Source organism: Pinus tabuliformis, chromosome 8, assembly GCF_031772625.1.
Source record: "Pinus tabuliformis cultivar Carrire ecotype Pingquan chromosome 8, CPIR1, whole genome shotgun sequence".
NCBI lineage: Eukaryota > Viridiplantae > Streptophyta > Pinopsida > Pinales > Pinaceae > Pinus > Pinus tabuliformis.
Window position 1 is genome coordinate 919,633,941 of NC_142294.1, and position 13,113 is coordinate 919,647,053.

General features: G+C 36.9%; 1 protein-coding gene across 3 annotated transcripts; it reads left to right on the forward strand.

Annotated features, from left to right (window-relative positions):
- Nucleotides 1–1,951: 1,951 nt before the first annotated feature.
- On the forward strand, nucleotides 1,952–12,754 carry LOC149238522 (uncharacterized). Of its 3 annotated transcripts, none has more exons than XM_089373063.1 (7): nucleotides 1,953–2,128; nucleotides 4,278–4,433; nucleotides 4,684–8,559; nucleotides 8,720–8,959; nucleotides 9,319–9,477; nucleotides 11,117–11,206; nucleotides 11,830–12,754. In XM_089373063.1, exons 2-7 carry the CDS (start codon nucleotides 4,332–4,334, stop codon nucleotides 12,055–12,057), a joined length of 4,695 nt encoding a protein of 1,564 aa, XP_089229189.1. In that variant the 5' UTR covers nucleotides 1,953–2,128; nucleotides 4,278–4,331; the 3' UTR covers nucleotides 12,058–12,754. The 3 variants fall into 3 exon arrangements, with proteins under 3 accessions (XP_089229191.1, XP_089229189.1, XP_089229190.1); XM_089373064.1 differs by lacking the exon at nucleotides 1,953–2,128 and adding an exon at nucleotides 2,157–2,298; XM_089373065.1 differs by lacking the exon at nucleotides 11,117–11,206 and having other exon boundaries at nucleotides 1,952–2,128.
- The last annotated feature ends 359 nt before the right edge of the window (nucleotides 12,755–13,113 follow it).

The window sequence follows — 13,113 nt, forward strand, 5'->3', positions numbered from 1 at the left end:
ACTAAACTCATAAAAATATATGTGCTTATTTATTCAATGTTACATCTCAACTAACTCCGTAATATCTTAATTATTAATTTTATTATTTTCTTATTAAATTTTAACAAAAATTACATTTTAATTATCTAAATTTTATAGGGTGGTCTTAATATGAGCTGTCTTTAGTGATACTCTTAGTAATTAAAAAAATTCAATTATCTAGCTAAATATTAATTACTTTAAAGTTAAGCGATGAAAAATAAATTTTACACTCTAAGATTAAAACTTAAACGAGGCTAAATCATAACATATTAATACATGTAATTGAGAAATAATTTACAACGGCAAATCAATTAATTTAATCCCAAACCTAGTCCAACTCATTTTAATATATTGACTTCCTTTTTTCCAGGCTAGCCATTCTAAGGCTACTGCAATATTTATGTAGAGGAGTACAGGAATAGCTTATTTGCTGATGATAAACGACGAAAAGAACTCTAGTACTACACCTTTCATGTACACTCGAGACAAATGCAGTAAGAGGCGCCTGTCAGAATCAGAAAGATAGAAGTAATATCAAAACATAATTACATTCTCGAACGCGCTGCCGGATAAGATATGAAAATGTTCAGGGAACATTATTATTTCTCGGCATTTAAAATTTCAGAAATTTTGTTGAGTTTTATTTAAGTGTTTATATGGAGTATGTTAATGAATTATTTGAATTTGTTCTTGAAAGGTTGATTTCCTTTTCAAAATCAATATTTTTTTATTTAATTGAAATTTTAGTGATTTAATTTGTGGTTATTGAATGTTGATAGATATTAGTAATAGAGGTTATCTAAATTAGTTAATTAATTAATTAATTTAAAAAAATTCAATTCCAAAATATACACACATTTCTATATAATTACTTTAAAAAAATAAAATTTTAAATACACACCTGTGAAATAATAAAATTTTAAATAAGAAATATTAATATTGTAAAAATATCCCCTTACAGTGAATTAAATGTTTTGCGATTTTAATTAATTTTTCCAATTGTAAAGAAAATTCAGCCCACTAAACCTAACTACCGCTCCATGGCAACAACCCCGCTCAAAATTTCGGGGAATCTTTTTTTGTTTTCCAAATGTATTTAATTGATTTATAATTGACCTTAAGTGCCGCCCCACTTTGGGCTTCTAAAAAAGAGAGACTGACGTCACTTCCAACTCCCTGAGGGGACCTAAAGCAACTGATCAAGGTAAAGCAAATCCGATGTGACGAAAGACATTAAGGTTGGTAATTATCCAAATTCCTAATAAACTTGTTTTTATATTAATTAATCCATATTCCTTGCTTACTAGACTGGAGGAAGGGCCAGCATGGAAAGACCATCGCTTAGCAGATAAGAAAAGCGGTTACCCATAAAGTGCACGGTTGCTTGACAAACCCTTAAATCCTAATCATGGAATCATCATCAGAGCTTTAACCAGACACTGCCAAAAGATAAACATTATTACCCGCTGACGGACAATTGGATTTACTCTGTTACAGCGACGCAGGAACGACTGACGGCAGCAGCGGCCACAGGCGCAAACAAGAATCCAGGCTGGAGGTCCTGCGGCCTGCGGAATATTTTGTTTATTTTATTTGAGCGGTGTGCGCCACTTGATTCCAGCGGGGCGGGGGCGGCGGTGGGGCCAGAACCTCTACGGTGCGGCAGTGGTCGGTCTGGTCGGTCGAAATGGCCGTCAATACGACAATACATCGGAGGTTGACAAAAGCCGGCTAATGACAGCTTTCCACGTGTTATACCTTCCTTTCTCCACGGCTGATCGTACCTAACTGGGCCACGATCGGGCGGCAGCGATTGAAGATGCGGTGGTTTCGGACGGTTTGATCGCGATCAGGGACGAAGAAAGTGGCAGTGGTGGGGGCCGTGGAAATATTTCCAAAGTACTTTCCGACTCTAAGAGTGTCCTGGCTGGCTTATTTGGACTGGGTTGTTAGATAGAGCAAGGAATCGCTTAAACATCGATCTTCTTGTTCTTTTGGACGGCTGATGTTACGTACGCAGAAAATACGGCCAAAAAAGTGTATAATTTGTTCGTTTGGTCGAATATCGACTGTGCAGAGTTCGAATCCGAAGACGGCAGAATTGCAGGTGATTATTTGACGAATTGCATTTCTTTCTCCATTCTTCATTGGTTTTGTGCAGGTTATTTAAAAAATATTCAGTGGTTTTGAAATCATCTGATACAAAAGTTCAGCTGGAATGTTTTTGGTTAAATTGTTATATCGGATGATTTCCGTTCTGCAATCCTAATCGGTCGAGTATGTTTCTTGGCTTGCATTTGTTAAACAGAGCGTCTGTTTTAGATTATTTGAATTAGGATTCGGAATCGCTAAGAAATGTTTTGCCCGTCAAGATTCTTTATAATCGTAGGCATCGGATTTAGAAACTCTGTTTAATCGATCGCCGATAGCCCTAAACAAGATGCTGTAGTTGAAGTTGTTTTGCTTATAATGGTTTTAAGGTTCAAATACTTTGAAGCGGAATCAATACCAGAGTCTATGTCAGTCTAAAGGTACTGTAGGATCACATTGCTAAATAACTTTTAAGGACTTGTTTGATCAAAAGACCGACCGATTTTGATCGATTAATGGTACCGTAATTCAATAAAGACTATTGCTGAAGCAAATCTTGACCGATCGTTGTTTAGCCCCGTCGATCATCCATTTTGGGTTATTTATCATTGTTAAACCCCGCCGATCATCCATTTCTGGTTATCTATCATTGTTAAACCCCGCCGATCATCCATTTCTGGTTATTTATCGTTGTTAACCCCACCGATCGTCAATTTCTAATAATTTTGTCATTATTAGACCCTGCCAATCATCAATTTCTGTTGATCGGTTGAACTTCTTAATCCGTCTCGCTTTTACTGATTGTTAATAACTGAATAGTAACTGTTTTGCAGGTAATCCTTGTTTGATTACTTGACTTGGTTACAGTTGAAGTTATACCGCTAATCGAGGGTTCATCGTCCGTATATTGTAATTCCCTGATCTATTTGTTGTTTTTATGCTTCCTATCGTTTGTGCGATTCAAACTGATGTTATACCAATCAAAGCAATTTGGTGTCTTGTGTTTTTATCGGGAAGATTCAAGAAGACACTTTATTTTGCAAATCATATATGGTTGCTTTGGCATGTGTCTTGCTCTTTTAGTATAATGTTGTGATTTCAGATTCCAATTAATAACTTGTCTCTTCAACTAAATTGATGCGCTATAAACATTCAAGATTTAGCTTATAGCCTTCACACTGCGAATGAGGTTGACCAATACAAACTTCTTTGGGAGAGTCCATTACTTAAATAAATTTCATAGTATCGATATTAGTTTTCACCCCATATGCAAAGGATTGCTATAAACATTCGAGATTTAGCTTATAGCCTTCACACTGCGAATGAGGTTGACCAATACAAAAAATTCCTTGGGAGAGTCCATTAATTAAATAAATTTCATAGTGTCCAGTGTCGATATTAGTTTTCACCCCATATTCAAAGGATTGACTGTAATTTCTTATTGGTTTTTAAGTTCTACCATAGGATAATTACTCACTGCTTTTGCAATCGACCTAACAATCAAATGCTTATAATGTAAGTCCTATAAACATGACTTTGTAGGCAGAAGGCAGAGTTTGTCCTAAATTAACTTACTAGAATATATATACTGTATTCATTTGGAGTAGAGTGAAAAACTATTTTCTTGGAAAAGAAGAGGAGTATTGATATGAAATGAAATTGTAGCATATATATGTTTGTAGCAAGATAGCATGTAAAATCACATAGATAACAACCATAAATTAAAGACTTCTAAAAAAAATTCCATTTAAGATGTGAGGATAATCTATTCATTTGAGAAGGTCATATTTCAAGTAAGCTGAAATTATTTTACATTGATCAAAGGATCTGCCGAGTTCTACCAAGCTAGAGTTTTGCTACATCTAGATCTATATATTATTGTTAAAATAGGATACTCAATTCTTCAGTTTTCCTTTATGATTGATTAAGATGTTTTAGAACATATTTTCTGCGTGATTGATTAAGACAATTTGGAACAGAGCTTTTATATTATTTTGAAAACTTGTTACTTCATATGGTTATGTGCTTTGGTAACATGTATTTGGATCAGTATTTCCATACTATAATTTGAAAATTAGGATGTTAGAGAACAATTGTCTGAAGCTTCTAGTTCACAACGATGTGACTATTGATGAAATGGGCTGATATCTAAATGCTTTTTACAGGAGAGGATTGAGCCTGAGCAAGCTGTTTAGAGGACAACCAAAAATTTGAAAAAGATGGAAGAAGTTGCAGAGCGTTCAGATGATATGCAGACCATACTTGCAACTACACTGGATACTGAGAAAACACCCCAGGACGATGCACAGACAGCTTCTGTGGTGAGTCCTGTCTTGTTAAACTTGAGCTAATTTTTATAGATGACTATAAGATAGACAAATGACCTATTAAAATGTCGTAGTTTATTTCTGCTTGTTTCTGAAATTAACTGCAACATATTCACAAATTGGAACTGGTCACCTAGAAGTTTTGCGAATATAGCTGAAGATATCTTGTTTCTGCACTGTCTATCTTGTTTTTATAAATGCTGATTATGTTTTCAATTCCTTGATTTTAATCGTGTGTTCTCAGAGTAAACAGAAAAATGTTGAAGAAGAACCGTTGGCAAATGGAGATTTGCACAAGGCTATTATAGCTGCAGATAGTGAGGTGAAACTAAAACTTGCTCTAGAAAAGGTGGAAAACTTGGAAAAGGAATTGTCTCGGGCAAGAGACAATGCAGATGTTTCCACAAAAGAGCTTGAAGAGCAAGTTATTTTGCTCAAAGAAATGTTGAGTAAAGCTGAAAGAGAAAGAGAAGATGCTCTATCAGAGCAAGAAAGACTGAAGACCTTTGAATTGGAAGTCGCAAGACTTACAAGTGAATTTGGTGACTCCGAGTCAAAGGTAATGCAACTCAAGGAAGATGCAAGAACAATAGAAGGGAACTTAGAGGAAACAACCAAAAATTATCTGGCACTAAAAGAAAGAGAAGAAGCTTTGCAAGAACAGCTTGCAACTTCCGAGTTGAAGATAAAAGAAGCAGAAGAGAAGTTCATCCTGCAATCCGAGCTTCTCCATGGAGAGATGGAATCCAGGGCACTGAAGGAGGATGAGCTGAATGATGTAAGAGCTAAATCACATAAATTAGATGCAGATTTAGTACTTTCTGTAGAGAAAATTGTAGATTTAGAGGGCCAGTTGAAGTTTTCTATGGATAAGGTTGAAGAATATGAGAAATCAGTCAGAGAACACGAGGAACGTGCTTCAAATGCTTTTGAAAGTGCTGCCAAATTCGAGAATCTATCTGCCATATCTGAGTCAAGGGTAAAGGAGATGGAACTGTTTGTAGCTTCTCTTCAAGAAGAGATTCAAACTCTTTCTGATAAGATTTCCTTGAATGCTCAAACAGAGGAGCTACTTAAGGAAACACAATCAAAAGTGTTAATAGTTGAGGAAGAGCTAAGAAATTCACGAGAACAAACTTCAGAATTTGAGCAAAAACTGAGGACAGCAGAAGGTGTTATAGAAGAATTCAAGAGCAGTCTGAATTTACATCAAGAAGCTGAAACCCAAATGAAGGAGGATATTTCAGCTTTGGAGAAAATGTATGCAACTTCTGAAAATAGCCTTAAGCTTAAATTGGATGAATTGAATGACTTGAACAATAAGTTGCGGGAAGCAATTGAAGTCAATGAATTGCTCGGGGATAATTTGAAACAGGGAGAGATTAAGTCATTGGAACTAGAAGGAGAGTTGCAGAATGCAACATTAAGGCATGCAGATCTTGAAGCTACTGTGGCTAATCTTAGTGATAAAATATCTCAACTTGAGGAGTTGAATGCACATTTCCAAGATGAGGTCAAGGTCTCTGAAGATAAGATTAATGCTCTGACATCTTCTCTGGAGCAAGCTTTAGTCAGGAATGAAGACATGGAGCAGGAGTTGAAGTCCATTCAAGATAGCTCCTCGGAACATGAGTTACAAGCTAGTGCCTCGAGGCAAAGAAACCTTGAGCTTGAAGATTTAATTGCCATTTCTCACGGTAAGCACGAGGACACTACAATGAAGTTAACAGAATTGGAATCACTACTGAAATTGGAAGAGCAAAGGAGTTCTGAGCTCAAAGAACAGCTAACATTGGCAGAAACAAAGTGCGTTGAGGCTGAAACTGAAGCAAAACAATTTTCTGAGCAGGCATCTGAACTCAGAGTGAAGCTGGAGGACACATTAGCAGAACTTGAAGCTACTGTGGCTCCGCTTAATGATAAAATATCTCAACTTGAGGAGTCAAATGCCAATTTCCAAAATGAAGTCAAAATCTCTGAAGATAAGATCAGTGCTTTAACATCTTCATTAGAGCAAGCATTGTCCAGGAACGAAGAGGTGGAGCAGCAGTTGAAGTCCATTCAAGAGCGCTCCTCAGAACATGAGTTACATGCTAGTACCTCAAGGCAAAGAAACTTTGAGCTGGAAGATTTAATTGCTGTTTCTCATAGTAAGCATGAGGACACTGCAAAGAAGTTAGCAGAATTAGAATCACTATTGGAAATGGAACAGCAAAGGACCTGTGAGCTCAAAGAACAGCTAAGGTTGGCAGAAACAAGGTGTACTGATACTGAAACTGAAGCAAAACAATTTTCTGAGCAGGTATCTGAACTCAGAGTGAAGCTGGAGGACACATTATCAAGAGTTGGGGAGCTTGAAGCTATAGAAGTTACATCCAGAGAGAAGGAGCAAGAGCTAGAGGAAAGCTTAAACATAGAAAAAGAAAAAGCTGCCAGCTCAGCTGAAAGGCTACTGGAGGTGGAGAACTTAGTCCAGGATTTGCAAGTTAATTTTAAGGAAGCACAGGATAGAGTAATAACTCTTCAACTAGATCTGAAGAGTTCTAGTGAGAGAGAAGGTGAACTTCAGGCCAACCTTAAAGAAACTGAAGAACAGTTGGCAGAACAAATGAGTATTGTAAAAACAGCAACAGAAAGGTGCACAGAGCTTGAACAATTGCTTGATTCTCAGATGGTCACGCAGAAAAAGAATCAAGAACTCGAGGAACAGGTAAAGTTGGCTGAAATGAGGTGTTCAGATTCTGAAGATAAGGCAAAAGAATTTTCTGAACAGATATCTGATCTTAGAGGAAAGCTGGATGAGTCATCTGCTAGAGTGATGGAGCTTGAGGCCATATTGTTGACCTCAAGTCAGAAGGAACGAGAACTTGAAGAAAGCCTGAGTATAGCAAAAGAAAACATAACCAGAAGCGAAGACATTGCAAATAATTCAAGCGAACGACTTGCTGAATTTGAGAACCTAGTAGAGGTTCTCAAACAAAATTCTAAGGAGATGCAAGATAAAATAGTTGCTCTTGAGTTAGATCTAGAGGGTGCTAATGTGAGGGAAGCTGAGCTTCAGGCCAAGCTGACGGACACTATACAACAATTGACCGAGCAAGAAAGTATTGCAAAACAAGCAGAAGAGAGGGGCGTTGAACTTGAACAATTATTACATACGGCAGAGCAAAGAAACCATGAGTTGGAAGAGCAGCTGCATTTGTCAAAAGAATGGTGTACCGAAATTGAATCCAAGGCAAAAGAATTATCTGAGGAAGCATCTGAATTGAAAACAAAGCTGGAAGATTCCTTCGCAAAAGTAATGGAACTAGAAACTGCGTTATCAACTTCAAGCCAGAAGGAACATGAACTGGAGGAAAGCTTAAATGCAGAAAAAGAGAAAACTGCCAGCTTCGAAGAAATAGCAAATAACTCCACTGAAAGGCAACTTGAGCTCCAGAGCCTTGTTGACATTCTGCAATTTAATGCCAAGGAAGTACAGGATAAATTTGCTGTACTTGAACTGGATCTAAAGAGTGCTAGCCTGAAAGAAGTTGAGCTTCAAGCCAAGCTGAAGGAAGCCGATGAACAATTGGCAGACAGGGAAAGTAATATAAGGCTAGCATCAACTAGGAGCTTGGATCTTGAACAATTACTGGAATCTCAGGGCAAGGAAGTAGAAGCGAAGTTGCATGAAGCACAGGAAAACTATATGCGCGCAGATTTGGAAGCCAAGAGCTTGCGTGAGAAATTGAATACTCTTGAAGGCCAGATGAAAGATTCCTTAGACCAAGCTGCACGAGCATCTGCATCAGCCTCAGCGAGTGCGGTTGAGCTGCAAGAATCGACTGCCAAATTGTCACTGATGGAGGCGAGATTACAAGACCTTCAAGCACAACTGTTGACTGCAGAAGAGAAGGTGCAAAAGTCAGAAGCAGAATGTGCAATCTTGGCTGAGAAAAATTCAAAGCTAAATGAAGAATTCAGTAGTCTCCTGAGCCAGATAGATGATTTACAGAAAGCTTACTATCAAGTCCAGAATGAGAAACAGTCAACTTCGGAACAGGTTACTTCTTCTTTAAAAAGTGTAAATGATTTGACTGAACAGCTAGCTGAGGAAAGACAACTACATCAATCACAGGTATGTTTCGTCATCTATCCACAGTTCCCCACAGAGTCCGACTTTGTAATTACTATGTGCTTCTCATCTTTGGATCATGCCAAGGCCTATGCTCTCAACGTGCTTACATTTTGCTATTGAAGACATCCAAGATCTCTCATGAAGTGCTTTCTTTTTGCAGATTTCCTCTGTGATGGAAGAAAATAACAGTTTGACAGAAAAGTATTCAAGCATGAAAAATGAGCTTGATGTTCTACTCTCACAGAAAGAAAGTGACTGGAAGAAAGCAACGGAAAGGGCGGAAATACTCACTGCTGACTTGGAGAATCTTAAGGGTAAACTGGATCAATCTACTGCTGTAGAAAGACGGGCTGAAGAACTTGAGCAGAAATTACATCTGGCTAGTGTAAATTTGCAGGAGGTAGTACCTCCCAATGTCCCTCAGTGTTCTTGTTCCTTGCTTGTATTTATTTTGAAAGGCTTTCACTTTTATAGGCTAGAAAATGCAATGCCTGCTTCTTCGGCTTTGAGTACAGGTTGGAGCTGAAGCAACTTTTTTTTACCGTCTTTTTCCTGATTTTATGTGATTTTGATTTTTTAATATCGCCTATAAAACTGGACTGCTATGTTATGAGGATAATATTTTGGTTGCATCCACTTTTAATGGAAGGAAAGTACGTTGAAGAAATAACGGTATTAAAAATTAGCTTACATCAGATGATTTTCTCATTTGATTAATGGATACATATTTGAAACGTGGATTGCACCTTTTTTTTGCAGAAGGAAAGTTCATTGAAAAAATCAAATGAAAAGGAGGTTATGCTCGAGGCCGAGTTAGAGGATTTGAAGAGTAAAGTAGGCCAGATTCCTGTTTTAGAAACCCAAGTAGCAGAGCTTGAGGACAAATTCCGGCTAGCCAATACCAAATTTGAGGAACAGGTTTCTAACTTTCTCCCCATGCTTGCTTCTTCACACTGTTGTTTATTGCATAGTGATTGCTATTTTAATTGCATAGAGTATATGTTAGTTTGAGTGTTTTCTCCCAATCCCTGCTTTTAACTGCATGGAGTATCTTGAAAAGGACAATTGCTTTTATCACCTTGAATAGGTATAGTCATGATGCTTAGTCTCTTTGTATTTTATTCGCTAGTTCATTTACTGCTTTATGGTGCTCCTCAAGTTTTCTTTTTCAATTTTCTTACTCAGCTAAGTTGGGTTATTACAGTTGTTATTCTCTTGATTTCTTCAGGGCACTTCCCGAGAATTTATGTAGCTACTAGATATTTGTATTTTGTTTATAGTCAGCATTTTGTAGTTTCCTTCATCGATTCATGCTGATGTCTTTTTGATATCCTGATACATGTTGCTACGCAGTTATTGAATATTATTGGCTTCTTGTGTTTGCAAATAATCGGCTTTTCTCTTGTTGTCTCTACCATTTCTCTACAGTTTTGATGTGGTTGTCTTATTCACCTGTTAAACAACTGGACATTAATGTGACCTCTATTTTATTTTACACTGCGCAGTGCATAGTGGTGCTTTGAATAAAGCGCTGCACTTACCTTTTGGCATTTGCCCGTTGGCTGTCTATGAGGAATAAATTTTATGCCCACATATACTATAATACTAATCATTTTTTTCGGGCACTGGTTTATGAATCAACATATTTATTATACCGCTTCAAACAATTGCCTTCTAACTTGACTTTTAAACTTAATTGGGATTAAAAAATTTTAAAAAGCACTTTTTTCAATCATGATTTCTGAAATTTATGATTTGCCTGTTAGCAAGCAATTGGAATGAACATATAATTGTCTGTCTCTGAGCTTTTGTCTGTCTGTATAAGTCATTTTTTGGGGGCCTTGGTTTTGAATTGTTTAACATATTTATTATACTCCCTCATGAAATGCCTTCTAACCTGATTTTCAAAATGAAAATGGGATAGAGAGTCATACAAAAGAGAGAAAAGACACTCACTTAATCACGATTTATGAAATTTATCCAAAACTGAATCCCTGTCAGATTTCTCTCTTAAAAGAAGCAAAACCAGATCATCTTATTTTGTTTCAGTTTCCCATGTGGAATGGCTATAAATATATGATTTGTGACGGGTCTTGGCTAACCTTCAATGAGGGCATTGCAGTAAACATGGCCCTGTCTAGTAGCTCTCTAATTTAAGGAAGAGAAACTTTTGGGTTTTTTGGTATGCAGAGCAACTTCTAATTATGTACTGCTTTTGAAACTAGTCTTTTATTGTTCAAATAACATTTTGAATGAAATTTCTCCCCTTTTACCACTTCCCCGTGTATGAACTTGATCGCTGTCCTATTCCACATGCCTGTGTTCAAATATATTTGTTTAATTCATCAAGTCGAGCCTTGATGGACAAACAGCCTTCCATGAATAATCACACTCAAGAAAAATAATTGCAGGAAGCAAATGAAAAAGGCCTGAAGTATATAGCCATTCATAGCTTTTTCTCAATGGCACTAGAGTTCATAATGCAGTAGATGGTTTGCAATGTAAATCTATTCAAAGCTGAATGCAATTAATTTTCTTTTTCTGCTTTGTTTCCCAGATGGGGGCTTCAAAGAAATATTCCGAAAAGATGACCCAAGCAGGAAAGGAAATAATTTCTTTGAAATCCCAGCTTGCAAAAGCATCTCAGGTAAACATCTGATGATATCTCGAAACAGCTATATAATCGATTCCACAATAATTTTTTCCTTTAAAATTTTGTAATTTTCGAGTGTTATAGATTTATGGGTGTTTTGTTATATCAAAATCGCCGAAGACCTAAAATTTATATAACACATCATTATCGTGAAGCAAAACATACCTTAATGAAATTAAATCCCTCCCCATGTCCCAAATAGAAGAACTAACCCTCTTAACCATTCCCAATTTATAGCAGCCTCTCTTTTGGGGCAGCTCCACATTTATAACTAGCAATGGCTTTAGGCTCCTATGTTGATTGAGACATCTCTCAGCTATGAAAGTCCTATCTTCTACATCACGAAGAAATAGAGGTTAGCTCATCAAATTGGAAGATATACTTTCTTCAAAAGCACTTTAATGTCTCAAATTCTTCCCAGATAATTAGGAAGGAAGACTTATCAAACCCTGGATTAGTTTTTATTTGTTCAGATAAATGAAGTGTTGTATCTAAATCGTACTCGCTTTCCGAAAAAATAATGAAGTTAATGACAGGTTTACAGTTTCCAAGTCTTCTGAAAAATAGTATCTATACATTTTCTAACAAATTTGTGGCTGGGATCTGTGAAACTGCAGAAAAAGGGCACGCTTGGAAGTACAAGAGATATCGGGACAGAACTTCTGATAAAAGCGGAGAAAAAGAGTGGAAATCAAATTTCTGAAGTCCGAAGCGCTCCTGCTTCTGTTACTGGAGTCAGTAGAACTGTCAATTCTACTGAGCCTTTCTACTCAAGTATAAAATTTGTTCTAGTAATTGCAGTGGTCTCAGTGTTGTTTGGTGTGATTATTGGAAGGCAGTCCTAGAATCTTGCTGTATAATCTAGTCAGTGAAACTTATGTAATATATGTAAAAGAGCAGAGCTGTCTGTCGGTGTTTCAGTGGCAGCGTTAGCGAGGAAAAAAAACATCATGAGGCAGAGTATATAGGCTCTAGGATATGTGATATCGATTTGTAATGGGTTTTGTAGGAGTGCACCAATACATTTGCATTTTTAAATTTATTATTTACTTTGATTTTGTCAAAGCTGTAGAGAACGGTGGTGATATTTTTACCACCAGGGTTTAATTCCCCTCAGTCAGGTTTAGTTCGGTCAAAGAGGGGAGGGCCACCATGGCCAATTAAGCGCAGTAGGCTTGGCGTTTTCCACAAAGCGCTACAAAGAATGAAACTCAGAGTTAGTTTGGTCAAAGAAGAGGGCCACCATGGCCAATTAAGCGCAGTAGGCTTGGCGTTTTCCACAAAGCGCTATAAAGAATGGAACATAGTTTCCATTATTTAGATTTTGGAGGGACCGTGTTTTTTCGAAGTTGTCCTGTGAAGATATATATTTGGATTGGGAGTTTCCTATTTCATTTTGAATTTTAACAAAGGCTTGCAGTGTCATTTATTATACCATCAGCATATTAACTGACAAAACTCTCTTATTTTTCCAAGTGAGAACTAGAGAAATCAAAATAAAGTATTGCATCACAATAAATAAAATACTGATGTTTTTGGTTTTGCCTTGGAATTCTTTGGGCAGGCTTCTGAAACAATGAAGATTGTAGTCTGTGACATTTTAATCATACTTTCTGATGGTTTTAAATTAGTGTTTTTATTTTTTAAATACTTTGCTGTTTTCTGTTTTCTATAGTTACCACAGACACCTACTTGGCTAATTTATCTTATGGTGTAGTGTAGGAGGACTGGCCATTCGTTTTTGTAATGCTTCTTCGTCTGCACACCTCTTTCTGGATGTATATGAGATTATGTTTATTGGCTGTAACTAGTTCTGATTTGTTGGTTCCAAGTACGATGACCAGCATTTACCATCACGAAAATAATATTCCCCATGTTCATATCTAGTATCGTTGGCCATA

Bases quoted from the DNA above. Each gene is read 5' to 3' on its own strand.
- LOC149238522 (XM_089373063.1), top strand. From the start codon at position 4,332: ATGGAAGAAGTTGCAGAGCGTTCAGATGATATGCAGACCATACTTGCA. The intron at 4,434-4,683 runs GTGAGTCCTGTC...GTGTGTTCTCAG, and splicing joins ATGCACAGACAGCTTCTGTG to AGTAAACAGAAAAATGTTGA. The intron at 8,960-9,318 runs GTAGTACCTCCC...TTTTTTTTGCAG, and splicing joins CTAGTGTAAATTTGCAGGAG to AAGGAAAGTTCATTGAAAAA.